This window comes from Oncorhynchus tshawytscha, linkage group LG03 (assembly GCF_018296145.1).
Source record: "Oncorhynchus tshawytscha isolate Ot180627B linkage group LG03, Otsh_v2.0, whole genome shotgun sequence".
NCBI lineage: Eukaryota > Metazoa > Chordata > Actinopteri > Salmoniformes > Salmonidae > Oncorhynchus > Oncorhynchus tshawytscha.
In genome coordinates, this window is record NC_056431.1 from 30,235,364 (window position 1) to 30,261,980 (window position 26,617).

At 42.4% G+C, this 26,617-nt stretch overlaps 1 protein-coding gene across 8 annotated transcripts in view; it reads left to right on the plus strand.

Moving 5' to 3' along the window:
• ptprub (protein tyrosine phosphatase receptor type Ub) overlaps positions 1-26,617 on the plus strand; it is a 358,074-nt gene that overhangs the window by 301,141 nt on the left and 30,316 nt on the right. For 3 of the 8 annotated variants that reach the window (XM_024402347.2, XM_024402354.2, XM_024402363.2), the window contains 6 exons: positions 182-254; positions 10,234-10,310; positions 15,649-15,685; positions 16,244-16,341; positions 17,379-17,495; positions 26,286-26,440. In XM_024402347.2, coding sequence (XP_024258115.1) covers positions 182-254; positions 10,234-10,310; positions 15,649-15,685; positions 16,244-16,341; positions 17,379-17,495; positions 26,286-26,440 — 557 coding nt within the window. Of the gene's footprint in view, positions 1-181; positions 306-10,233; positions 10,311-15,648; positions 15,686-16,243; positions 16,342-17,378; positions 17,496-26,285; positions 26,441-26,617 lie in introns of all 8 variants that reach the window. The other 5 variants (XM_024402325.2, XM_024402330.2, XM_024402339.2 and 2 more) reach the window with 3 other exon arrangements.

Here is a 26,617-nt window from a genome sequence, read left to right on the forward strand (position 1 = left end):
ACAGATATTGCTGCAATTATACCCACTCATTTTCTATTTCCCCCTTACGTCACTCAAACACAACAGACAACTGCAGATATAATGGTTTAGAAGAGACACATTGTAAATATGTTTGACACGATAGGGGAAGAGTGGTATTGGTAACAGTATCATTAACATGTACTTCCCTACACCTCGACAGAGCTTCTTTGATGGCTGGGACTGCACCAAAAAGAAGGACAAAACTAAAGGGAGGCATGACACGTTGATGGGATGTAAGTCATCATGGACATGCCAGCCCTCTTGTGACGAAAGCACTGATCACCGTAAGCAATATTGTCAATCACAAATATGTGTTCTTATTCTTTTGCCATGTAATTATTGATATGTGGGATCTTTTGGCCAGGTCTTCCATGTAAAATATACATATTTACCTTAGTGGAAGAACCTGAGCTAAAAATGCATATTCTCAGCAAAAAAAGAAACATCCTCTCATTGTCAACATGTGTAAATATTTGTATGAACATAACAAGATTCAACAACTGAGACATAAACTGAACAAGTTCCACAGACATGTGACTAACACAAATGGAAAAATGTGTCCCTGAACAAAGGGGAGGTCAAAATCAAACGGTCAGTATCTGGTGTGGCCACCCGATTTGCCAGTTCTTGCTGGACACTCTTCCACCTGCAAGTTCCCAGACATTTCTGGGGGAATGGCCCTAGCCCTCACCCTCCGTTCCAACAGGTCCCAGACGTGCTCAATGGGATTGAGATCCGGGTTCTTCTCTGGCCATGGCAGAACACCGACATTCCTGTCTTGCAGGAAATCACACACAGAACGAGCAGTATGGCTTGTGGCATTGTCATGCTGGAGGGTCATATCAGGATGAGCCTGCAGGATGTGTACCACATGAGGGAGGAGGATGTCTTCCTTGTAACACACAGCGTTGAGATTGCCTGCAATGACAACGAGCTCAGTCCGATGATGCTGTGACACACCGCCCAAGACAATGACGGAAACCTCCAAATCGATCCCGCTCCAGAGTACAGGCCTAATGCTACAGGTGTAATGCTCATTCATTCGACGATGAGCGTGAATCCGACCATCATCCCTGGTCGGACAAAACCGCGACTTGTCAGTGAAGAGCACTTTTTGCCAGTCCTGTCTGGTCCAGTGACGGTGGGTTTGTGCCCATAGGTGATGTTGTTGCTGGTGATGTCTGGTGAGGACCTGCCTTACAACAGGCCTACATACCCTCAGTCCAGCCTCTCTCAGGCTATTGTAGACAGTCTGAGCACTGATGGAGGGATTGTGTGTTCCTGGTGTAACTCGGGCAGTTGTTGTTGCCATCCTGTTCCTGTCCCGCAGATGTGATGTTCCGATGTACCGATCCTGTGCAGGTATTGTTACACGTGGTCTGCCACTGTGAGGATGATCAGCTGTCCGTCACAGTACGGACATTGCAATTTATTGCCCTGGCCACATCTGCAGTCCTCATGCCTCCTTGCAATATGCCTAAGGCACGTTAACGCAGATGAGCTCAGACCCTGGGCATCTATCTTTTGGTGTTTTTCAGAGTCAGTGGAAAGGCCTCTTTAGTGTCCTGAGTTTTCATAACTGTGAGCTTAATTGCCGACCGTCTCTAAGCTGTTAGTGTCTTAATGATGTTCATTAATTGTTTATGGTTCATTGAACAAGCATGGGAAACAGTGTTTAAACCCTTTACAATGAAGATCTGTGAAGTTATTTGGATTTTTACGAATTATCTTTGAAAGACAGGGTCCTGAAAAAGGGACGTTTCTTTATATACAGGACCAGTCAAAAGTTTCGACACACCTACTCATTCAAGGGTTTTCCTTATGTTTCCCTATTTTCTACATTGTAGAATAATAGTGAAGACATCAAACCTATGAAATAACATTCATGTAGTAACAAAACAAGTGTTAAACAAATAAAAAATATATTTTATATTTGAGGTTCTTCAAAATAACTTTGCCTTGATGACAGCTTTACACACTCTCTGCAGTTTCTCAACCACCTTCACCTAGAATGCATTTCCAACAGTCTTGAAGGAGTTCCCACATATGCTAAGCACTTGTTGGCTGCTTTTCCTTCACTCTGCCGTCCAACTCATCCCAAACCATCTCAATTGGGTTGAGGTCGGGTGATTGTGGAGGCCAGGTCATCTGATGCAGCACACCATCACTCTCCTTCTTGGTCAAATAGCTCTTCCACAGCCTGGAGGTGTGTTGGGTCATTGTCCTGTTGAAAAACCAATGATAGTCCCACTAATCGCAAATTGCGTATCGCTGCCGAGTGCGGTGGTAGCCATGCCTTGAATTTGAAATAAATCACAGACAGTGTCACCAGCAAAGCCCCCGCACACATCACACCTGCTCCTCCATGCTTCACGGTGGGTACCACACATGAGGAGATCATTCGTTCACCTTCTCTGCGTCTCACAAAGACACAGCGATAGGAAACAAAAATCTCAAATTTGTTCTCATCAGATCAAAGGACAGATTTCCACCAGTCTAATATCCATTACTCGGAAGTCTCATCTTCTTATTGGTGTCCTTTTGTAGTTGTGTCTTTGCAGCAATTTGACCATGAAGGCCTGATTCACACAGTCTCCTCTGAACAGTTGATGTTGAGATGTGTCTGTTACTTGAACTCTGCGATGCATTTATTTGGGCTGCAATTTCTGAGGCTGGTAACTCTAATGAATGTATCTTCTGCAGCAGAGGTAACTCTGGGTCTTCCAGAGTTGAGAAGATATGCTTATGTCCCGTGCCATTATTGTATTTTACATGATTTTATTGTAAGAAGAATATGATCGAACTTAGCTGAATAAAATGGAAAGGATATTTTTTACAATACTGCGTGTGAAGTGGCTACGTTGAGCGTAAAAGTGATAATTTCCTATATACTAGATTTAGTTATTTGTCAACTTTATTTGTGAATGAGACACACCTTAGAATGTTTTAGAAATCAAAACATGTTTGACCTGCATGGTGCGACTATAGGCTATTCACTATTTGAGAAAGTAGCAAAAAAAGCTTGCGCTCTGTTGCTTGCCTCATTCTGCACAGTTGTTCTCTCATCAATTAATCTTATTTTCACTCATCAGACTATATTCTCAATTTAATCTTGTCTTTATTAATATGCAAAACTAGTTTTGATTTAGAATTGCCCATTATCAAATGGGCAGGAATAGGGTGAGGTGAAAAATGACATGTCCTCTATGCACTCGAATAGCGAATTGAGGTCGCCCTTTCCCAAACAGATACTTCAGTTTTATAGCGGAGCATGTGCTTTGAGAAATACATTTAAGAACACTTATTTTATTCCACGCATTAACCACTGTTTAACCATTTTCTGCCCAAACTATGTATGCCATGGGCTCTCCAACCTTGTTCTTGCAGCTACCCAGTGCTTAATTTGGGTGTGAAATTTGTTTGGGAACATTGATAGTAACATGTTTTCGCAACGAAACGTATTTCACTAAACCGTTGACAGGCCGTCTGTGTACTCGAAAAAGGAATAATGGAAAGAGAAGTGGATGGAAACGTGAGATATGCTGTATAGATAAATGTAATGTCACCCAATTCAATTTAAATTATAAAAAATCCCCTATTTATTACTAGGCTATTCAAATACAAATTCACTGATTGTAGGCGAACTGTTAGCTGCCCTGCATAATCAATGAACCAACAGCATCGCCTAGGGCTATACATTCTCTCCCAGACTCATGGATAGATATTTTGGAGCGTAGCACAAGGTAACCAGGCTTGGCTTGGCCTTAAACATTTGCATAAGCTCTAATATGCAAATGGTGGTTTGAATTAATCATCACCTTAGAAAGTGCAGTCAATTTAGTGGTGTTAGGCTTTGAAACAACATCCACAACAATGTTTTCCGCTCAGATTCAACCTGCTGTTGAACTTCTTTAGGTGAGTTTTAAAAGTATAGGCATACTGTTTTGATAAGTGTTTGTGATTTTCAATTTAATTTGGTTTTCTTTCAGAGTAGTTGGAGGGAAAATAGTGCCCTGAGTACCAGGCCATTAGGACCTGATGGTAGTTAGCAAGTTGGGTACTACCAAAGCATATCCAGAGTGCATTAAAGGAGATTACCGTGACTGAACGTCACATGGAGTTTTACTGCGGTCATTGTCGCAACAGCCCTATCTGTGACCAACAGAAGCATATCTGTATTCCCAATCATGTAAAATCTGTCAAGGCTCAGGAGAAGACCCAGATGCAGATAGTTTCAAAGTAACAAAAGTTTATAAAAAAAATAGGGGGGGCAGGCAAACTACAGGTCAAGGGTGGGCAGAGGTCAGTAATCCAGAACAGAGTCCGAAAGGTCCAGAACGGCAGCCAGGCTCAGGGTCAGGGCAGGCAGAGGTCAGTAATCCAGGGCGGTGTGACAAGGTACGGAACGGCAGTCAGGGTCAGGGCAGGCAGAATGGTCAAAACCGGGAGAACTAGAGAAAGACAGGAGCATGTGGAAACCTGCTGGTAGGCTTGACGAAACAAATAGAACTGGCAACAGACAAACAGAACACAGGTATAAATACACTGAGGATAATGGGGAAGATGGGCGACACCTGCAGGGGGGCGGAGACAAGCACAAAGACAGGTGAAACAGATCAGGGTGTGACAAAAATCCATAGACTAGGGCCTAATTTACGTATTTCAATTGACTGATTTCCTTAGTGTTGGTCCCATGTTGACATGAGCTGAAATAAATTATGGCAAAACATTTTCCATACACACAAAAAGCTTATTTCTCTCGAATATTGTGCAAAAATTTGTTTACATCCCTATTAGTGAGCATTTGTCCTTTGCCAAGATAATCCATCCACCTGACAGGTGTGGCATATCAAGAATCTGATTAAACAGCATGATCATTACACAGGTGTGCTGGGGACAATAAAAGGCCACTCTAGAATGTGCAGTTTTGTCACACACCACAATGCCACAGTTGTCTCAAGTTTTAAGGGAGGGTGCAATTGGCATGCTAAATGCAGGAATAGCCACTGAGCTGTTTCCAGAGAATTTAATGTTAATTTCTCTACTATTGGCTGCCTCCAACATCGTTTTAGAGAATTTTGGTGGTACGTCCAACTGGCCTCAACCACAGAGTATGTGTAACCACGCCAGCCAAGGACCTTCACATCCGGCTTCTTCACTTGCAGGATTATCTGAGACCAGCCACACGGACAGCTGATGAAACTTTGGATTTGCACAACCAAAGAATTTCTGCACAAACTGTCAGAAACTGTCTCGGGGAAGGTCATCTGTGTGTTCGTTGTCCTCAGCAGGGTCTTGACCTGACTGCAGTTTGGTGTCGTAACCGACTTCAAATGCTCACCTTCGATGGCCACTGGCACACTGGAGAAGTGTCCTCTTCACGGATGAAGCCTGGTTTCAACTGTCCCGGGAAGATGGCAGACAGCGTGTGCCCGATGGAGGTGGTTGGGTTATGGTATGGGCGTGCATACATTATGGAAAATGAACACACTTGCATTTTATCGATCACAATTTGAATGCTCAGAGTTACCGTGACAAGATCCTGAGGCCCATTTGTCGTGCCATTCATCCACCCCCGTCACTTAATGTTTCACCCATGATATTGTATGGCTCCATTTCGCAAGGATCTGTACAGAATTCCTGGAAGCTGAAAATGTCCCAGTTCTTCCATGGCCTGCATATCACTAGATATGTCTTCCCATTGAGCATGTTTGTGATGCTTCCCCAGGCCACAATCAATAGCCTGATCAACTCTATGCTAAAGAGATGTGTTGCATTGTAACAGGCAAATGGTGGTCACACCAGATACTGACTTGTTTTCTGATCCACAGCCCTATATTTCTTTTAAGGTATCTCTGACCAACAGATGCATATCTGTATTCCCAGTCATGTGAAATCCATAGATTAGGGCCCAATGAATTCATTGCAATTGACTGATTTCCATATATGAACTCAGTAAAGGCTTTGAAATTGTTTCATGTTGTGTTTATATATATATATATATATTATATTGTGGAAATAATACATTGAATATGTATTGTACTTACCTGCAGTATAAAATGATTGGCATTGACTGTGACCTTTTTCCTTGGATGATGTCATCACCCCGAGTCGGATCTGTACAATGCGACTCTACCACATGTTGAATGGGCTGTATCGTTTGCCTGTATTTGTGCCGTTTGTACATGGCTGTACACATTTTATTTCTTAGGTTGAAAGTAAAGGAAAGGAATTTTGAAATGTGTGTAGGCATTCCTTGTCAAGTTACTACATCATTTTGGTGACGAGGATAAATCTTGATCAGCATGTATCAGCATGTATCAATGTGCTAGCTAACTAAGAAACAGTGGAGGGAGTCAGCTAGCTAGTTAGCTAATGAGTGACAGAGAGCAGCCATCGCTGGAGGGAAACACCGATGGTGACGATCAAGGACAAGTTGTCGTTATCATGGCAATGTTTGGGACTATAACTGAGTTTGTGGAATAGAACGAGGACTGGGCAAAATATGTGGAAAGGTTGGAACACTTTTTCTTGGTAAATGGAATTACAGATGAGGCTAAACGGCGCTTTATTCTCTTGAGTGTGTGTGGGGCTAAAACCTACAAGCTAATGAGGAATTTGGCTACACCACGCAGACCGGGAGAAATTCCTTTTGTGGTTCTGTTAAAACTCACCCCAATCCAAAGCCGTCAGTGATTGTCCATAGGTTCAAGTTCAACTGCCATTTTTGGAAAACAGGTCAGTTTGTTAACTGAATTATGTTAACTCTCTGAACATTGTGAGTTTGGGGCTATGTTAGAGGACGTGCTCTGTGACAGATGAGTCTGTGGCATTAATGAGGACAGCAGACAGTACCGTTTGCTGGGGGAAGCCACACTGACTTTCAAGAGATTATTGGGACCAACTCAAGGGATGGAGATGGCCGCTAGTAATGCTAAAAATATTCAAAAGGCCGAAAGTGGAAGTTGTGCAGTGCATCAGGTGACAAAAGAGGTGGCAGGAAAAACGGGAAAAGCAGTGGAATGCTTCAGATGTGGGGGAACACATTATGCAAACCATCTAAGTTCAAGGATACTTTGTCACAATTGCAACAAAAAGGGACATTTAGCAAAAAAAATGAAGGGGTCCTAGGAGCAAGCCAGAGGGTGGGCAGACTGGGCAGGGCAAGTTCACAACTAAGAAGCTGCAGTCAGCAGCGCACCACTTAGAGAGCACAGAGGAGGACGAGCATTGGTCCTACAACATGTTTAATGTGAGTGAGCTGTGCGCAGAGCCTGTCTATGCTACAGTGGAGGTAGATGTAAAACAGATGAGGATGGAGGTTGACACAGGGGCCTCTGCCTCTGGTTTCAGTGAGGAGACCTACAAAGAAATGTGGGGCTCAAAACAGGCTTCAGCCCTCACACCGGCAGGGATCAGACTGCGTACGTACACCGGGGAGACCATAACATTGCTGGGCGCTCTAGATGTGGACATTGCATACAACAATCAGGAAGCGAGAGCACGGCTCCTGGTGGTGAAAGGGAATGGGCCAAGTTTACTAGTGCATGACTGGCTCACTAAAATACAACTGAACTGGGGTGAGAGAAAACACACACAAGTGACTAAGGATGTCATTCATAATTACCCTGAGATTTTCAAAGATGAACTGGGCACACTGCAGTTAAACTGTTCACGGATCCTCAGGCCAAGCCTCACTTTTTCAATCCCAGGACAACGCCTTACACCATGAAAGAGAAAGTTGAGGATGAGTTGGAGCGGCTGCAGAAAATAGACATCATTACTTTCATTCAGTTCTCCCGTTTGGCAGCTCCAATCGTTCCCGTTCTGAAAAGTGACGGCATGGTGCGTATATGTGGGGACTACACACTCACCATCAACTGGGCCTCTAGGCTGGATGCTTACCCGCTGCTGCAGGTGGAGGACCTGTTTGTGACGCTTGCAGGAGGCAGGACGTTCTCAAATCTTAACATCGGTCACACCTTCAAACAGCTCCTCCTGGACGAGGTCTCAAAAGAGTATGTCACAGTCAACACGCACAAAGGCTTGTTCAGGTACAACCGCTTGGTTTCCGGAGTGACGTCCAGCCATTTTCCAGAGGACAAAGAACAGTCTGCTGCAGGGGATCCCTCATGTAGCAGTGTACCTGGATGACATCCTGGTTACAGTGGCAACTCCACCGTCTGGACCAGGTGTTAAAGAGATTCTCCGAGGCAGGGCTGCGCCTGAAGCGTAGCACGTGCACATTCCATGCACAGAGTGTGACATACCTAGGTCACAAGATCACAGCGCAGGGTCTGTGTCCTATGGAGGACAAAGTCAGGGAAATCAAGGATACTCCAATCCCCAAGAACGTGTCTGAGCTCAGGTCGTTCCTGGGCATGGTGAACTACTATGGTAAGTTCCTCCCTGAGCTGTCAACAGTGTTGGCTCCACTTTATCAGCTGCTCCACAAAGACTAAATGGAAGTGGGGGCCAGCACAAGAGAACGCTTTCAAGGAAGTGAAAGCGCTACTACAATCCAGCACAACTGCTGGTTCATTTTGACCAAGACAAAGCGATCATCACATCATGTGACTCCTCGCCCTATAGCGTTGGGCCAGTAATCTCTCATTTAGATAGAGGACAGGTCAGAGAAACCCATTGGATTTGCATCAAGCACGCTGACGAGTGCTGAGAAGGGTTATTCACAGTTCGACAAGGAAGGTCTGGCAAATAGTCTTTGCTGTGAAACGGTTTCATCAGTACCGCTATGTTTGTCATTTCACCATATGCATTGACCACAAACCACTAATGACCCTATTTAGAGAATCAAGATGCATTCCTCCCATGGCTTTAGCAAGGATACAGTGCTGGGCCCTAACACTGTCAGCTTAAGAATACACTATAGTGTACGGAGCGGGGAAGGACAATTCAAACGCAGACATGCTCAGCCGTCTCCCGCTACTAGAGATGCCCGCCACAACTGTAGTGCCTCCCGAGACAATTTAGAGATTGTAGAGATTGTCAAACTGACCTGTGAATGACAAACGGATCCAATAGTGGGCAGACTGGGATCCTATCCTGGCCCAAGTAAAAAGATACCAGGTTGGCCTCCTGTCATAGAGGATGATGGACTGAGACCTTATGCAAAGCACAAAACTGAGCTTAGTGTGCATGATGGCTGCATACTCTGGGGGTCCAGAGTGGTTATTCCACCCCCTGGCCATTCACAAATCATCTCCCGGATGAAAAGTTTAGCCAGATCTTACATCTGGTGGCCTAACATGGATCAGGACGTAGAAAACTAAGTGAAATCATGTTCTGAGTGCCAGATCAACCAGAAGATAGATAGAGAGATAGATATCTATCTATCTATATAATTTAAATGTACAAACGGTACAAACACAGCCAAATGATACAGCCCACATGTGGTAGAGTCGCATTATACAGATCCGACTCGGGGTAATGACATCATCCAAGGGGAAAGGTCACGGTCAATGCCAATAATAACCATGCACACATGAATAGCAATCATACTGTACTGCAGGTAAGTACAATTCATATTCAATGTAATTATTCATATAGTGTCCACAATTTAACACTTCACCCCCATTAATTTCAATCCCCCATGTAAGAAAAAACATAAGCTTAACAGTGTTCTCTTCTTCACAACACTTTAGAACTTCTGCTACAGTAAATGTAAACAAACAAAATATATATGACAGTCCTTATTTCTTTTCAACGAGATCTGATGTCCCAACACTAACACCACAAGTCTATCAGTCTATATTTTTTCTTTTTTTCTTTAACCTTTTACTTATTAAGAACAAATTCTTATTTACAATGACGGCCTACCTTGGCCAAACCCGGATGACGCTGGGCCGATTGTGCGCCGCTCTATGGGACTCCCAATCACAGCCGGATGTGATACAGCCTGGATTCAAACTTGCACTGAGATGCAGTGCGTTAGACCGCTGCGCCACTCTGGAGTCGGGTGTACATGGCTGTACGCCATTTATTTCTTAGCTTGAAAGTAATTTTGAAATGTGTGTAGGCATTCCTTGTCAAGTTACTACAATAAATGTGTTATTTTATGTATAGGTATTTTTATCAAATGTAAAAAAATATATATGGATGTGTTATTTTAATTGAGCTGTATATGGTGTGGACGTACTGTAATGTAATTGGAAACATGGCTGAGATGTGATTCTCCCATTGTGTCCATTCCAGACGACCGCCACAGAGTCAAGCTCCACCCACTCCTGGGTGACCCCAACTCTGACTACATCAACGCCAACTACATAGACGTAAGTCTCACCTTCCTTTCTGCTCAGAATCCTTTCCAATCACAGTGTTATACTGGGAAACTCATCAAGTCATTACTTATCCCTTTCTGAATAACCACTGTCCATTTCACATTATTTTGTGTTGCCCTAAGCAATACGGTACCCCAGATTGACCTGTGAGAGGTTATTCCTGTTTCTGTAAACACCAGGCTCCACCTCTTGGCATTCTAGCCAGAAGTCATGTCTGTTTGGTGACTACCTCTACAACCCCTTATCCAATGCTATTAATAGACAATAAATTAATTTTATAATACCAAGTCCTGGAGGTAAAGCCCTTTGTAAAATCCCCCAATCCCTCTGAATTGAATAGACTGGATTGATGTTGTTCAATCCCTAGATGGATGGGGAGCAGCTCTGTGACATGATCTCTTTGGCTGCCTTCACTTCACTGTACTTCTTGTTTCCATCTGCATCAACTAGAATGTGTCACCCGTAGAGCAACATGCATCATCCATTTGTTGGACTGTACACTCATGAATGTACATTATTCCATCATAAGAGACAAACTTGTCTAAAACGCCTCGTCGGAAAGGTGCAAGCACTCCTTTTTACATCGTTTAGCCGGGAGAGATAGAGAGCGAGTGGACTTGTGCAGGAGAAATGCTTTTAGGGGACTTCATTAGCATAGAGAGGGCACTTGAGAATGCTGTCCTATTTTGACTCCTGCCATTGTGAGGGTGCCAATTAGTGTCAGGGCACAGGGAGACCAAGCATCATTAGAGACATGCAACTCAATGCCTGGGTGCTGCCTGCTGTAGTGCCAAGTTGGCCCCTGACAAGGCTAGCCCTGGCCCTGAATGATGAATACATTGCCACAGGGAGTACTTGTGGAGAGCCCATTACTATTTCACCAGAGGTTACATGGAAAAGTTTAGCCTCTCTCTGAAATGTGTTTTCTGTTTGTTAAAGCAGAGGTTGAAGAAGTGAGCTCTCAGATTGTTTTTCTCTTTAGCATTTGATTTGATCTCTTTGTCACCCATCGTGTGTGTGTGTGTGTGTGTGTGTGTGTGTGTGTGTGCTATATGCATGCTTGGCAGCTGCCTGTGTTTGTCATGTGTTGTAGTACATACAGTGCAGTATTTTCCATCACCACACTCGGCAAGTGAATGCTATATGACAGCATCTAATTTGTTAAATAGGGAGACCGTCCAAAGCAATCCACACACATGGCAGCATGAACAAATGTACGCGCACACACAAAACACACACTCAGTCTCACACACACACATACTGTATGTAAACAAGCACACCTCTCTATACAGGTTCTTCTCCTGACTGCACAACCTTTAACTCCTTAGATTTCTCAATCTTCTTTCATTAACTAGCTTCTATCTCTTCTCTCTTCTTTTTCTACTACCTTCCCCACCTACTCGACTTTGGACCCTGTAGATTCGGATTAACAGGGAAGTAAGTACTTCACTGCTCTTTCTTCTGTCTGCCATCCCTTTCTTTTCCCTCTTTCCCATGCAGTACATCCCTCCTTCAAAATTCAAACTCTTCAGTCTAGTGTTTGGGAGCCTGGATTCAGAGTTGGCACAAAGCAAGCTGCTCCAAGATGTCACAATGTTCAGATTGCAGCAGAGTGAAGAAACTCTGAGGGTTGCCATATCTTTTCCTTTTATCTGCCATTGAATCTTAGATGGTTGTCTCTTTCTTTTCTTTCTTTTCTCTACCATATCTGAATAAAAGACAACCACTAAGTAAAGAGGAATGCACGTTTGAAGGAGCTCCCATATCTGCTGAAGACGAGACTGCCTTGTGGCCCATTGTATTTGTGACCTGTAAGCATATAGAGCTGTGTCATCGTCACCATACCCACTGGCATGCCCTGTCATCTCCAGCATGTGACAAGTGTCCCTGTGTCATTATATTTCTTGTGCTTACATGAGGTCAAAAATCAGGAGGTTACGGTTGCCACTATGACTGGTTGAGGTGCGTGAATGCCATGGACATGCTGATTGTGCTGCCCAGGGCCCCAGCGAATCGTGGGTAGTTGGGCTCACTGCACCCATTCACTGTGACAGTCATTCATCTCCATTACACACTTGACCCTTTTGCATTTCAATGCGTATACCTGCATTTCTGCATTTTTTTTTGAGGGTGACACAACAGATGCCAGGTTGTCTTTCTAGGGGGAAGTAACAATGAGTTATGTTCTGTCGACAAACTACTTCTTATAGCCTACAGTGATGTGGTCCCCGCCTCTTCACGGCATCGTCACCCATAAACATTATTTGATATAAATGGTCTCCTGTTGACTCACTGCACTCAAGTTGTCTTCATCTGAGTAATCATTGTGGCTATGAATATAAATGTGTCTCGATTTAGGGTTAAATAGCAAAATTTGAATGAGTGTTTTTTTTTTTTGTTACCCCCTTTTTCTCCCCAATTTCATGGTATCCAATTGTTAGTAGTTACTATCTCATCACTACAACTCCCGTTGAGGGTCATGCGTCCTCCGAAACACAACCCAACCAAGCCGCACTGCTTCTTAACACAGTGCGCATCCAACCTGGAAGCCAGCCGCACCAATGTGTCGGAGGAAACACTGTGTACCTGGCGACCTTGGTTAGCGTGCTCTGTGCCCGGCCCGCCACAGGAGTCTCTGGTGTGTGATGAGACAAGGATTTCCCTACCAGCCCAAACCCTCCCTAACCAGGCCAATTGAGCATCACCCCACGGACCTCCCAGTAGCGGCCAGCTGCGACTGAAAATGGTATATCATACAGTACAGTTGAGGAAGAATGGGAAAGTAATTCTGCTTTGAAAGTTGATACGCTTGTAACCTCACTTTTGAGAATATGGCACTTGAATATTTTGGTAAACCTACTGGAGAGCTCTTCTTTGTCTACACCCATTCAACATCGTTCTCACCCTCTTAAAACTTAGCACCACCCTTCTCTTTAAGGATTCACATGTGAGGCCACGTACTAAACATCCAAAGATTTCAAGACTAAAGGCTGGTTTATACTACGGGTGTATTCATGAATTCAATCTGGAGTGCCAGAGTGCACCCTGGGCGTTCGTAAACTCAGAGTGTTGTCAGATTGTCCTTTTGTAAATTCACAGCGTTTTGCTCTCTGAGCTTTCAGAGTGCTCACTGGACGCTCTGCCCGAGGAGTAGGATTGATCCGAGTGTTTTGACCTAACAGCAGTCAAGCTCACAAGCTAACTGGCTAACATTGGCTAGCTTGCTAGCTACTTCCAGACAGAGAACAGCTCACTCAGACCATTTTACTCGCCCTAGCAGAGCTGGTTAGACAGTTTTTTTGTTATCCAGAGCGTTGGTGACTTTAACTGCGCTGCTGGCAACAATTGAATCATGATTTTTTGCGAAAATAGGAAGCTCTGAAATCAGAGTAGATAGCCGGAGCGAATTTACCAGCTACGAGTATCGACAATTGTCGCAGTGACATCATGAACATTCTATTGAAATGGTTACTTGCGTAGTAGTCTTTTTTTAGACATGTAGCTAGCTAGCTAAACAATGAACCATAATCCCAACTCATAACATTAACCTTTATGAATCTGCAGGTTCTAACCAACCAGGTTCAATGTTAGCTTGTTAACATTAGGCTATAACTATCAAAGCAAATGGCTCTGAGATACAGATCATAAACGTAGCGTATGCTAGCAAGCCAGCCAGCTTATGTTAGCTTGCTAGCTAACAGTACGCTTTAACTTGAAATGAAAATGACTTTCTAACAAAATTAGAAACACGTAATATCTGAAAATGAAGCTAGCTAGACTATCGTACATGGATGGATGCTATACATGGATGGATGCTTCTTCCTCTCTGTCACGGATGCCATGGTTGCCCTTAGTTTGAAGATGTAATACGGAGACAGGTGTTTTAAACAGCTTTCTGTGTGTTCTCTTTTCGACTCCCTTTGCTTATTTGCAGTCAAAGGCCAGAATGTTCTCCATCTCCTTAGCTATCATACTCTAATTCCCCCGGGCATTCCACTGATTTCAAAACTCGGTCCTCCAGAAAGTGGAGATCAACACTTTGATATCGTTCAAAAAAGCAGTGTTAGATTTTTTTATTTTTATAAAAAATAAATGTGAAGTAGTGATGCACTACAAACACCTAGGTTCCTGAAGCGAGTCACATATATTTTGTGAATCCCTTTTTTTCAACATTGCTTTTTCCTCTTTTGGTTGAGCACCGCATCTCCACTGTATCTAGATACCCCTCCCCATACACACACACACACACACACAAAAGCTAGTCTCAACTTACTGTTGCGAGTTAGAAAAGTAGAATACACAAAGTGCATTTTCAAAATTAGGTTGTGCATCAGCAGTTATTCTCGTTATCTCAGTCACTGATAGTAAGTCAATTAGCCCATGTCAGCTAAAATGTTGTAGATCGTTAAGTTAGTTTAGCAGCCAGCTATTTAAACTTGTTATCGTGGTTGAATTACCAGCCTCCATTGATTTTGTTAGTCAGTCTCACTGCTAACATTTCTCACCATCCTATTGCAACATGTGTAGAATTGCAGGAAAATATCTGTAAAACGTTTCAATTTTTTCTCTCCACCCAATGGCTAAATGTATTGAATTACAGTAAATTTGCTTTAAAACTGTACAATTTCCTCTACATCCCATTGCATTTTTTAAAATAATTGTGCAAAATGTGCTAAAACGTGAAAAAAAATCTGTATTTTGGAGGAGTAAACCAACTGTGATAATACAAGGAGAACGTATTATTTTGTGCATTGTGTTGAATAATGAAATCCGATTTGCTATGTTTATGGGACTTAAACGTAGCGTAGTATCCTGAAAAGCATAATTTCGATGGGCAAAGTGGATGTTCTGAATCACTCTGGGACTACAGTCTCTCTCTCATCTCTCTCAATGCCAAACAAAGTTTTGTGTTGTCTCATTCTGTTATATCTTAACCATGTTTGTTGTGACGTCTGTGTGGGGGGATTTGCACACGCTTTTAGAAGTTGATGACAGCTTTTAGGTAAAGCCTGACATGCGATGGAACTCTTTTTCTCAGGCGTCATAATTAGTTGTGCTTTTAGGAGGGGTTTATTTAGCATGCACACCAAACTGTGGGCATACTTGGGTTTCTGACGGCACACCATATTCTCTCTGGAATTTTTGTGAGTGGTGTTGGAATGACAGGAAACATGATGTTACTGAAGGAATTGGACAGTAGTGAGAAGGAAGGGTGATCCGTGCTAGAAGAGAAGGAGGGAGAGAGGAGAAGAAGGGAGGAGAAGGTGAGAAAGCGCTGTCTGAGGCACAGATAGCTTACTCAGCATGTCATCCCTGTTCTCTTTTTCAGGGCTACCATCGATCCAACCACTTCATAGCCACTCAGGGTGAGTATTCCGCCATGTCTGGAGTTGGGTGCATGTGTGTGTTTTTGTGTGATAATTCGAGGTTGACCAACCTACCCAATGAACTTCTACGTAGGATCTAGCAACAGTGACACATCATGCTCGTGTACACATCAGTTTCCTTTTTGGGTGCGTGCATATTTGGACGTTGTAGATACACACCCTAGCATCAGTTAAACCCTCTCCTAGTAGAGAGAGAGAGAGAGAGAGAGAGACTCATGATCTGTTTCACCTGTCACTTCTCATACTGAGCCACTGTTCGCTGGCACAGACCAATAAACACTGCCATGAAGCACTGTACAGCACAACGTTAATTATAGTAGGGCATGTGACCTGACCAGGAAAAACTCTTTGGCCCTACTTATAACCTAGCTGCATGTACCTTGATCCTGTGTCCAAGAAAAGTGACTTAGTACAGTAGTATCGGGTCACGTGGTCAGGAAACAATCCAGGCCCTAGTCATATTGATCATTTGTATTTACAGCAAACTGTTTTTGACTGAGATGGTTGATGTGGTGGTTTTACCTTCCTGTCCCATAGGGCCCAAACAGGAGACAGTGTATGACTTCTGGAGGATGGTGTGGCAGGAGAACTGCTTCAGCATCGTCATGATCACTAAACTGGTAGAGGTAGGCAGGGTGAGTCTCACACTCACACCTCTCTCCTCATACACACCTATCCCCAGCACCATTGCTTCCATCTAGCTGGCAATCCATCCATCCAGTCATAGACTTCTTATTTATATATATATATATTTTATATATATATATATAAAATATAAATATATATATATATATATATATATATATATATATATATATATATATATATATATATATATATTATATATTTTATATATAAAATATATATATATATTTATATATATAAAATATATATATATATTTATATATATATATAAATATATATATAAATATATTTATATATATATATTCATATATATTTATATATATATATATTTATATATATATATATTCATATATATTTATATATATATATATATAAATAAGAAGCCTATAACTGGATGGATATATATTTATATTTATATATGACCTGACCAGGAAAAACATATATATATATATATATAAGCGCAAAAGGGGACACAATTCAATTTTCTCTACTGTGTTCAGGTCCCTTACTATTTGCTCAGACAGACATCATTGTTAGAGCAATTGAAACGCCAGTAGAATGTAAATACTATAGTATGAGTCCCATTTTTATCTTCTGAAATCATAAACATAGACATAGTTGTTAAGATGACAAAATGTTTCTATCAATATCAGTACATCAACTTTGCTGTTCCCTCCTAGCGCTGGATTGTTTGTCAGCTGAATCAAAATAACATCTAACCTTAATTAAAAATGACTAAATCCTTTGTGCCTTAATGGAAAACATTAGTGGTGGCCCAGTTCTAGATATTATGTTCCCCATCATTAAAGACTACTATAGTTACCACCTCTATCTATGGAAGAACTGGTTGATTTTGTTGGAGCTGAATGTAAGTATAATTGTTCTGTGTCTTCTTTCCTTAAATGTATTTAATGCTGAGCAGTAGGTAGCATAATTCACCAACAAGGAACACTGGTTGGTCAAACACATTTCTGTGACTATCATTGTATGCACATTTGATCAAATGTTATTTGTCCCTGTTGACCAGGTGAAATGCTGTAAATACTGGCCTGATGACAGTGAGATGTATGGAGACATCAAGATTACACTGCTGAAGACGGAAACACTTTCAGAGTACACCGTTCGTACTTTTGCCATGGAGAGGGTAAGTCCAACCATTCTGTGCCTGCACATGTTTTGACATTGAGTCAGTCTACATCTAAGACCAATATCACATAGCTTTTACTTATACAGGACAAATCCCAGCTACTACTAAGCATCTTTCCCTCATTCTTTCCTTATTTTTGGTTTCTTATGGCTTCACTGCTTAGACATACCATGATGGCATTGTTTCTTCAGCCAGCGTTTCCAGGCAGTTTTCAATTAAAGAGTCTGTGGTGTTTATCAGTCCAACTGAACAGAACCAGCATTCAATCTGTCTCAATTATGAGGTGCTTCTGTTGTGAATGCATCCTACCCAGAGAACATGGCTCCCTTAGCCCTATTTGACTCTGTGATAAAGGCACTTAGCTGACAAATAGCAGCCTGTCTCTGACTAGAGAGAGGTGATAGTAAGAAATAATACTCTGGCTCTATGGTTCTTTTCTCTCCTTTGTTACTGAGTTGGCCCCTGTACCAGTCTCCTTCCCAATACTCATAAACATTGCAGAGACTGCAGCAGTTGGCATACGCTGAATTGAGTAGACAGTGTCTTACTTCCTGATGATGCATAAATACGATGTAGAGAGATTAGAATAAACAACAGCTCCTGATGTACAGACCGATGTGACTCAGAGACGATGATCATCGAAGGCCCTCTGATTAAATATGCCTGCAGTGAGAGGATTTAATAACTCAAGCTACTTAAACCTCCCCCCCTCTCTCCCACACCGCTGAGGCACTGCTGCTTCTACAATGACAGCGCCTGCACTTGAAGTGTTCGTTGCTCTCAGTGGACCATCCTGTCAATCAACACCAGGGTTTATCCATGGAGCAGCTCAGAGCAACTCTGCGGATTGACAGTGGCACAAACACAGCATTATTGTTTCACTGTTGCCGCCACTCTCCGTGGGAGCACTACTGTACGCCACTTATCAAGCAGAGATTTTTGGAGGAGTTGACAGTTTTTTTTTTCAATGACCCTCTTCTTCTGAGTACATTTTTGGGGGGGTCTCTCTCTCTCTCTCTCCAAATATTTTCTTTACTTTGTCAACTCGGCTCAGAGGAGGAAATTACAGTGATGCGTCTGCCGCCTAGTTCCCCATTGAGCACGAGCCTCCTCAAGCACAGAGTAACAGAGTAAAGCCTAGATCTGGCTGTCAGATTGCAGCTGGAGTTAATGTTACATCCATGGTGGAGAGTTAAACACACATGGGGATTCCAGTCCCACAGGACCATGTAGTCCATGCTTTACTGTAGCTGTACTCAACAATAGTGTCAATTTGTTGCTGGATCTATGCTGGACTTTTAACAAGTCACATAATAAACTCAGCAAAAGGGAAACTCTCACTGTCAACTGCGTTTATTTTCAGAAAACTTAACGTGTAAATATTTGTATGAACATAACAAGATTCAACAACTGAGACATAAACTGAACAAGTTCCACAGATATGTGACTAACATAAATGGAATAATGTGTCCCTGAACAAAGGGAGGGGGGTCAAAAGTAACAGTCAGTATCTGGTGTGGCCACCAGCTGCATTAAGTACTGCAGTGCATCCCCTCCTGATTTGCCAGTTCATGCTGTGAGATGTTACCTGACTCTTCCACCAAGGCACCTGCAAGTTCCCGGGCATTTCTGGGGGGAATGCCCCTAGCCCTCACCCTCTGATCCAACAGGTCCCAGACATACTCAATGGGATTGAGATCTGGGCTCTTCGCTGGCCATGGCAGAACACCGACATTCCTGTCTTGCAGGAAATCACACACAGAATGAGCAGTATGGCTGGTGGCATTGTCATTCTGGAGGGTCATGTCAGGATGAGCCTGCAGGATGGGTACCACATGAGGGAGGAGGATGTCTTCCCTGTAACACACAGTGTTGAGATTACCTGCAATGACAACAAGCTCAGTCCGATGATGCTGTGACACACCACCCCAGTCCATGACGGACCCTCCAAATCGATCCCGAGTACAGGCATCGGTGTAATGCTCATTCCTTCGACGATAAACACGAATCAGACAAAACCGCGACTCGTCAGTGAAGAGCACTTTTTACCAGTTCTGAATGGGTCCAGCTACGGTGGGTTTGTGCCCATAGGCGACGTTGTTGCCGTTGATGTCTGGTGAGGACCTTCCTTTACAACAGGCCTACAAGCCCTCAGTCCAGCCTCTCTCAGCCTATTGCAGACAGTCTGAGCACTGATGGAGGGATTGTGTGTTTCTGGTGTAACTCGGACAGTTGTTGTTGCCATCATGTACCTGTCCCGCAGATGTGATGTTCGAATGTACCGATCCTGTGTAGGTGTTGTTACACGTGGTCTGCCACTGCGAGGATGATCAGCTGTCCCTCCTGTCTCCCTGTAGCGCTGTCTTAGGCGTCTCACAGTACGGACATTGCAATTTATTTCCCTGGTGACGTCTGCAGTCCTTATGCCTCCTTGCAGCATGCCTAAGGCATGTTTACAGAGATGAGCTCAGACCCTGGGCATCTTTCTTTTGGTGTTTTTCACAGTCAGTGGAAAGGCCTCTTTAGTGTCCTATGTTTTCATAACTGTGACATTAATTGCCTACCGTCTGTAAGCTGTTAATGACTTAACGACTGTTCCACAGGTGCGTGTTCATTTTTTGTTTATGGTTCATTGAACAAGCATGGGAAACAGTATTTAAACCCTTTACAATGAAGATATGTTTAGTTATTTAGATTGTTATGAATTATCTTTGAAAGACAGGGTCCTGAAAAAGGGTTTACATTGCATGGATTCACTCTGTGTGCAATAATAGTGTTTAACATGATTTTGAATGACTGCCTCGTCTCTGTACCCAACACATACAATTATCTGTAATGTCCCTCAGTCGAGCAGTGAATTTCAAACACAGATTCTTCACCAAAGACCAGGGAGGTTTTCCAATGCCTCGCAAAGAAGGGCACCTATTGGTAGATGGGTATAGAAAACATACATTAAATATCCCTTTAATTACACTTCCATGTCCTCCCTAACTCAGTTGCCAGAGAGGAAGGAAACCACGCGGGGGTTTCACCATGATACCAATGGTAATTTTAAGAGTTTTTTTTTTTTTTTGAATTTTTGAATTTTACCCCCTGTTTCTCCCCAATTTTGTGGTATACAATTGTTAGTAGCTACTATCTTGTCTCATCGCTACAACTCCCGTACGGGCTCGGGAGAGACGAAGGTTGAAAGTCATGCGTCTTCCGATACACAACCCAACCAAGCCGCACTGCTTCTTTACACAGCGCGCATCCACCCCGGAAGCCAGCCACACCAATGTGTCGGAGGAAACACCGTGCACCTAGCTTCCTTGGTTGCACTGTGCTTGGCCCGCCACAGGAGTCGCTGGTGCGCGATGAGACAAGGATATCCCTACCGGCCAAACCCTCCCTAACCCGGACCACGCTATGCATATTGTGCGTCGCCCCATGGACCTCCCGGTCGCGGCCGGTTACGACAGAGCCTGGGCCCGAACCCAGAGTCACTGCGCCACCTGGGAGGCCCAATTTTTACTAACGTAATTGACAGAGTGAAAATAAGAAGTATGTACAGTGCCTTGCGAAAGTATTCGGCCCCCTTGAACTTTGCGACCTTTTGCCACATTTCAGGCTTCAAACATAAAGATATAAAACTGTATTTTTTTGTGAAGAATCAACAACAAGTGGGACACAATCATGAAGTGGAACCTCATTTATTGGATATTTCAAACTTTTTTAACAAATCAAAAACTGAAAAATTGGGCGTGTAAAATTATTCAGCCCCTTTACTTTCAGTGCAGCAAACTCTCTCCAGAAGTTCAGTGAGGATCTCTGAATGATCCAATGTTGACCTAAATGACTAATGATGATAAATACAATCCACCTGTGTGTAATCAAGTCTCCGTATGAATGCACCTGCACTGTGATAGTCTCAGAGGTCCGTTAAAAGTGCAGAGAGCATCATGAAGAACAAGGGACACACCAGGCAGGTCCGAGATACTGTTGTGAAGAAGTTTAAAGCCGGATTTGGATACAAAAAGATTTCCCAAGCTTTAAACATCCCAAGGAGCACTGTGCAAGCGATAATATTGAAATGGAAGGAGTATCAGACCACTGCAAATCTACCAAGACCTGGCCGTCCCTCTAAACTTTCAGCTCATACAAGGAGAAGACTGATCAGAGATGCAGCCAAGAGGCCCATGATCACTCTGGATGAACTGCAGAGATCTACAGCTGAGGTGGGAGACTCTGTCCATAGGACAACAATCAGTCATATATTGCACAAATCTGGCCTTTATGGAAGAGTGGCAAGAAGAAAGCCATTTCTTAAAGATATCCATAAAAAGTGTCATTTAAAGTTTGCCACAAGCCACCTGGGAGACACACCAAACATGTGGAAGAAGGTGCTCTGGTCAGATGAAACCAAAATTGAACTTTTTGGCAACAATGCAAAACGTTATGTTTGGCGTAAAAGCAACACAGCTCATCACCCTGAATACACCATCCCCACTGTCAAACATGGTGGTGGCAGCATCATGGTTTGGGCCTGCTTTTCTTCAGCAGGGATAGGGAAGATGGTTAAAATTGATGGGAAGATGGATGGAGCCAAATACAGGACCATTCTGGAAGAAAACCTGATGGAGTCTGCAAAAGACCTGAGACTGGGATGGAGATTTGTCTTCCAACAAGACAATGATCGAAAACATAAAGCAAAATCTACAATGGAATGGTTCAAAAATAAACATATCCAGGTGTTAGAATGGCCAAGTCAAAGTCCAGACCTGAATCCAATCGAGAATCTGTGGAAAGAACTGAAAACTGCTGTTCACAAATGCTCTCCATCCAACCTCACTGAGCTCGAGCTGTTTTGCAAGGAGGAATGGGAAAAAATTTCAGTCTCTCGATGTGCAAAACTGATAGAGACATACCCCAAGCGACTTACAGCTGTAATCGCAGCAAAAGGTGGCGCTACAAAGTATTAACTTAAGGGGGCTGAATAATTTTGCACGCCCAATTTTTCAGTTTTTGATTTGTTAAAAAAGTTTGAAATATCCAATAAATGTCGTTCCACTTCATGATTGTGTCCCACTTGTTGTTGATTCTTCACAAGAAATACAGTTTTATATCTTTATGTTTGAAGCCTGAAATGTGGCAAAAGGTCGCAAAGTTCAAGGGGGCCGAATACTTTCGCAAGGCACTGTATGTAGATTAAGAAACAAGGTTCATGACATCAATAATTTGCTAGTAACGGATGACATATTCTATCTCTGATATACTTGGATAATATCTTTGATACAGTGGGAGCAATACAGGGTTATAACATTTACAGAAATGCCAGTAGTGTTTATATTCAGAACCACATTCCTGTAAAGCTTAGAGAGGATCTCATGTTAAATACTGATTAAGTAATATTGCTACAGGCTAATCTGCCTCACCTAAAGCCCATTCTTGTGTGAAGCTGCTATAGACCACTAAGTGCTAACAGTCAGTATTTGTATAACATCTGTGAAATATTTGATAATGAATGTGATACAGAGAGGTATATTTTCTGTGCGATTTCAATATTGACTGGCTTTCATCAAGCTGCCCACTCAAGAAAAAGCTTCAAACTGTAACCAATGCCTTTAACCTGGTTCACGGGTATCAGTCAACCTACCAGGGTAGTTACAAACAGCACAGGAATTAAATCATCAACATTGATCATAGTAGCCATATCTAGGAAACCAAAGTTCCACATGCTGGGCCTAATATCGTGTATAAGAGGTCATACAATAAGTTTTGAAGTGATTCCTATGTTGTTGATGTGAAGAATATTTGTTGGTTCGTGGTGTGTAATGAGGAGCAAACAGACACTGCACTTGACTCGTTTATGAAATTGCTTATTCCAGTTACTAATAAGCATGCACCCATTAAGAAAATGACTGTAAAAACTGTTAAATCCCCATGGATTGATGAGGAATAGAAGGTTGAGAGGGATGAGGCAAAAGGAATGGCAAATAGATTTGGCTGTCACGGTCGTCCTCCTCTTCATCTGAAGAGGAGAGGTGAGAAGGATCGGAGGACCAAAATGCGGCGTGATATGTGTTCATCATGAATTTTAATAAAGAAAACACTGAACACTGAAACACTATACGTAAACAAAATAACAACCGTGAAGCTAATGCGAGCTGCGCTGAAACAAGCCATCAACATAGACAATCACCCACAAACAAACAGTGCAACCCAGGCTACCTAAGTATGATTCTCAATCAGAGACAACTAATGACACCTGCCTCTGATTGAGAACCATACTAGGCCAAAACATAGAAATCCCAAATCATAGAAAATCAAACATAGACTGCCCACCCAACTCACGCCCTGACCATACTAAATAAATACAAAACAAGGAAATAAAGGTCAGAACGTGATATTGGCTGCACCACCGATTGGCAAACGTGTTGCAAATTTAAGAAATCATGTGACTAAATAGAATATAAATTACACTATGAAACAAAGATAAATAACATGAATATTGATAGTAAAAAGCTTTGGCGCACATTAAAATGAAATTTGGGGGGGAAAAGCAAACTCCGCTCATTAAATCAGATGCATCGTTCATCACAAAACCGAATTATATTACTGACACTACACATCCAAGTATATCTGACCAAATGATGAAAGACAAGCATTGTAATTTTGAATTCCTTAAAGTGAGTGTGGAAGAGGTGAAATAATTATTGTTTTCTATCAACAATTCCAAGCCACCGGGGTCTGACAACTCGAATGGAAAATATATGAGGATTATAGCGGACGACATTGGCACTCATATTTGCCAAACTTTCAATTTAAGCCTAATAGAAAGTGTGTGCATCCAAGCCTGCAGGGAAGCAAAAGTCATTCCGCTACCAAAGACTAGCAAAGTCCCCTTTTACTGGCTCAAGTAGCTGACCAATCAGCCTATTACCAACCCTGAGTAAACTTTTGGAAAAAATTGTTTGACCAGGAACAATTTTACAGTAAATAAATTGACAAGAGGAACTGAATATGCATTCAACTGAAATGTGTCCTCCACATTTAACCCAACCCCTCTGAATCAGAAATGTGTGGGGGGCTGCCATAATCGACATTCACGTCTTCAGCGCCCAAGGAATAGTGGATTAAAGCCTTGCTCAGGGGCAGAACAACAGATTTTTACCTCGTCAGCTTGGGGATTCAATCCAGCAACCTTTCAGTTACTGGCCCAATGCTCTAACCACTAGACTACCAGACTTTCAGCAAGTTTATAGGGAAGGACATTCAACAAGCACAGCACTTACACAAATGACTGATTGGCTGAGAGAAATGAATAATAAAATGCTTGTGGGTGCTGTTTTGTTAGACTTCGGTGCGTTTTTTACGTGATCGGTCATAGTCTGCTGCTGGAAAAAAAGTATGTGTTATGGCTTTACACCCCCTGCTATATTGTTGATAAAGAGTTACCTGTCTAACAGAACACAGAGGGTGTTCTTTAATGGAACCTTCTCTAACATAATCCAGGAAGAATCAAGAATTCCCGAGGGCAGCTGTCTAGGCCCCCTACTTTTTTCAATCTTTACTAGCGACATGCCACTGACTTTGAGTAAAGCCAGTGTGTCTATGTACAGTGGGGCAAAAAAGTATTTAGTCAGCCACCAATTGTGCAAGTTCTCCCACTTAAAAAGATGAGAGAGGCCTGTAATTTTCATCATAGGTACACTTCAACTATGACAGACAAAATGAGAAGAAAAATCCAGAAAATCACATTGTAGGATTTTTAAGGAATTTATTTGCAAATTATGGTGGAAAATAAGTATTTGGTCAATAACAAAAGTTTATCTCAATACTTTGTTATATACCCTATATACATTCAAACTCAATATTTCACAATTCCTGACATTTAATCCTAGTAAAAATTCCCTGTCTTAGGTCAGTTAGGATCACCACTTTATTTTAAGAATTTGAAATGTCAGAATAATAGGAGAGAGAATGATTTATTTCATCTTTTATTTCTTTCATCACATTCCCAGTGGGTCAGAAGTTTACATACACTCAATTAGTATTTACTAGCATTGCCTTTAAATTGTTAACTTGGGTCAAATGTTTCGGGTAGGCTTCCACAAGCTTCCCACTATAACTTGGCTGAATTTTGTCCCTCCTCCTGACAGAGCTGGTGTAACTGAGTCAGGTTTGTAGGCCTCCTTGCTCGCACATGCTTTTTCAGTTCTGCCCACAAATTTTCCGTAGGATTGAGGTCAGGGCTTTGTGATTGCCACTCCAATACCTTCTATGCCTTGGAATACAAACCTAAAACACAAGGCCAAATCTATACTGGAATTGCTAACCAACAAGATAGTGAAAGTTCCTGAGTGGCAGAGTTACAGTTTTGATATAAATCTACTTGAAAATCTATGGCAAATGGTTGTCTAGCAATGATCAACAACAAATTTGACAGCACTTAAAGGATTTTGAAAAGAATAATGTGCAACATTTTGCACAATCCGAGTGTGCAAAGCTCTTAGAAACTTACCCAGAAAGACTCACAGCTGTAATATCTGCCAAAGTTGCTTCTACAAAGTATTCACCCATGGGTGTGAATACTTATGTAAATTAGATATCTGTTTTTGATTTCTAAAATCAGGTTTTCACTAGGTCATTATGGGGTATTGTGTATAGATGGGTGAGGGGAAAAAAACATGTTTAATCCATTTTGAATTCAGGCTGTAATACAACAAAATGTCAAGGGTTATGAATATTTTCTGAAGGCTCTGTAACTCATCTAATCTTTTTATTCTTCTGATGTTGTATTTCCAGAGGGGCTACTCAGCTAAACACGAGGTGCGTCAGTTCCACTTCACGTCCTGGCCGGAGCATGGGGTTCCCTACCACGCTACAGGCCTGCTGGCCTTCATACGGCGGGTCAAAGCATCCACTCCCCCTGATGCCGGACCCGTGGTCGTCCACTGCAGGTACCAGCCTCCAATCAACGCACACTGCAGTACACCACTTCCTGCTAGCTGTCAATACTCATGTAACCGTTACTACTTTGTTTTTAAAGCTTAGTCCCAGTGGGCAAAACTGGTTGAAATGACATAATTGTAATCAGTTTTACGTAAAACTTTAATCAGTTTTACGTTATGAGTAGG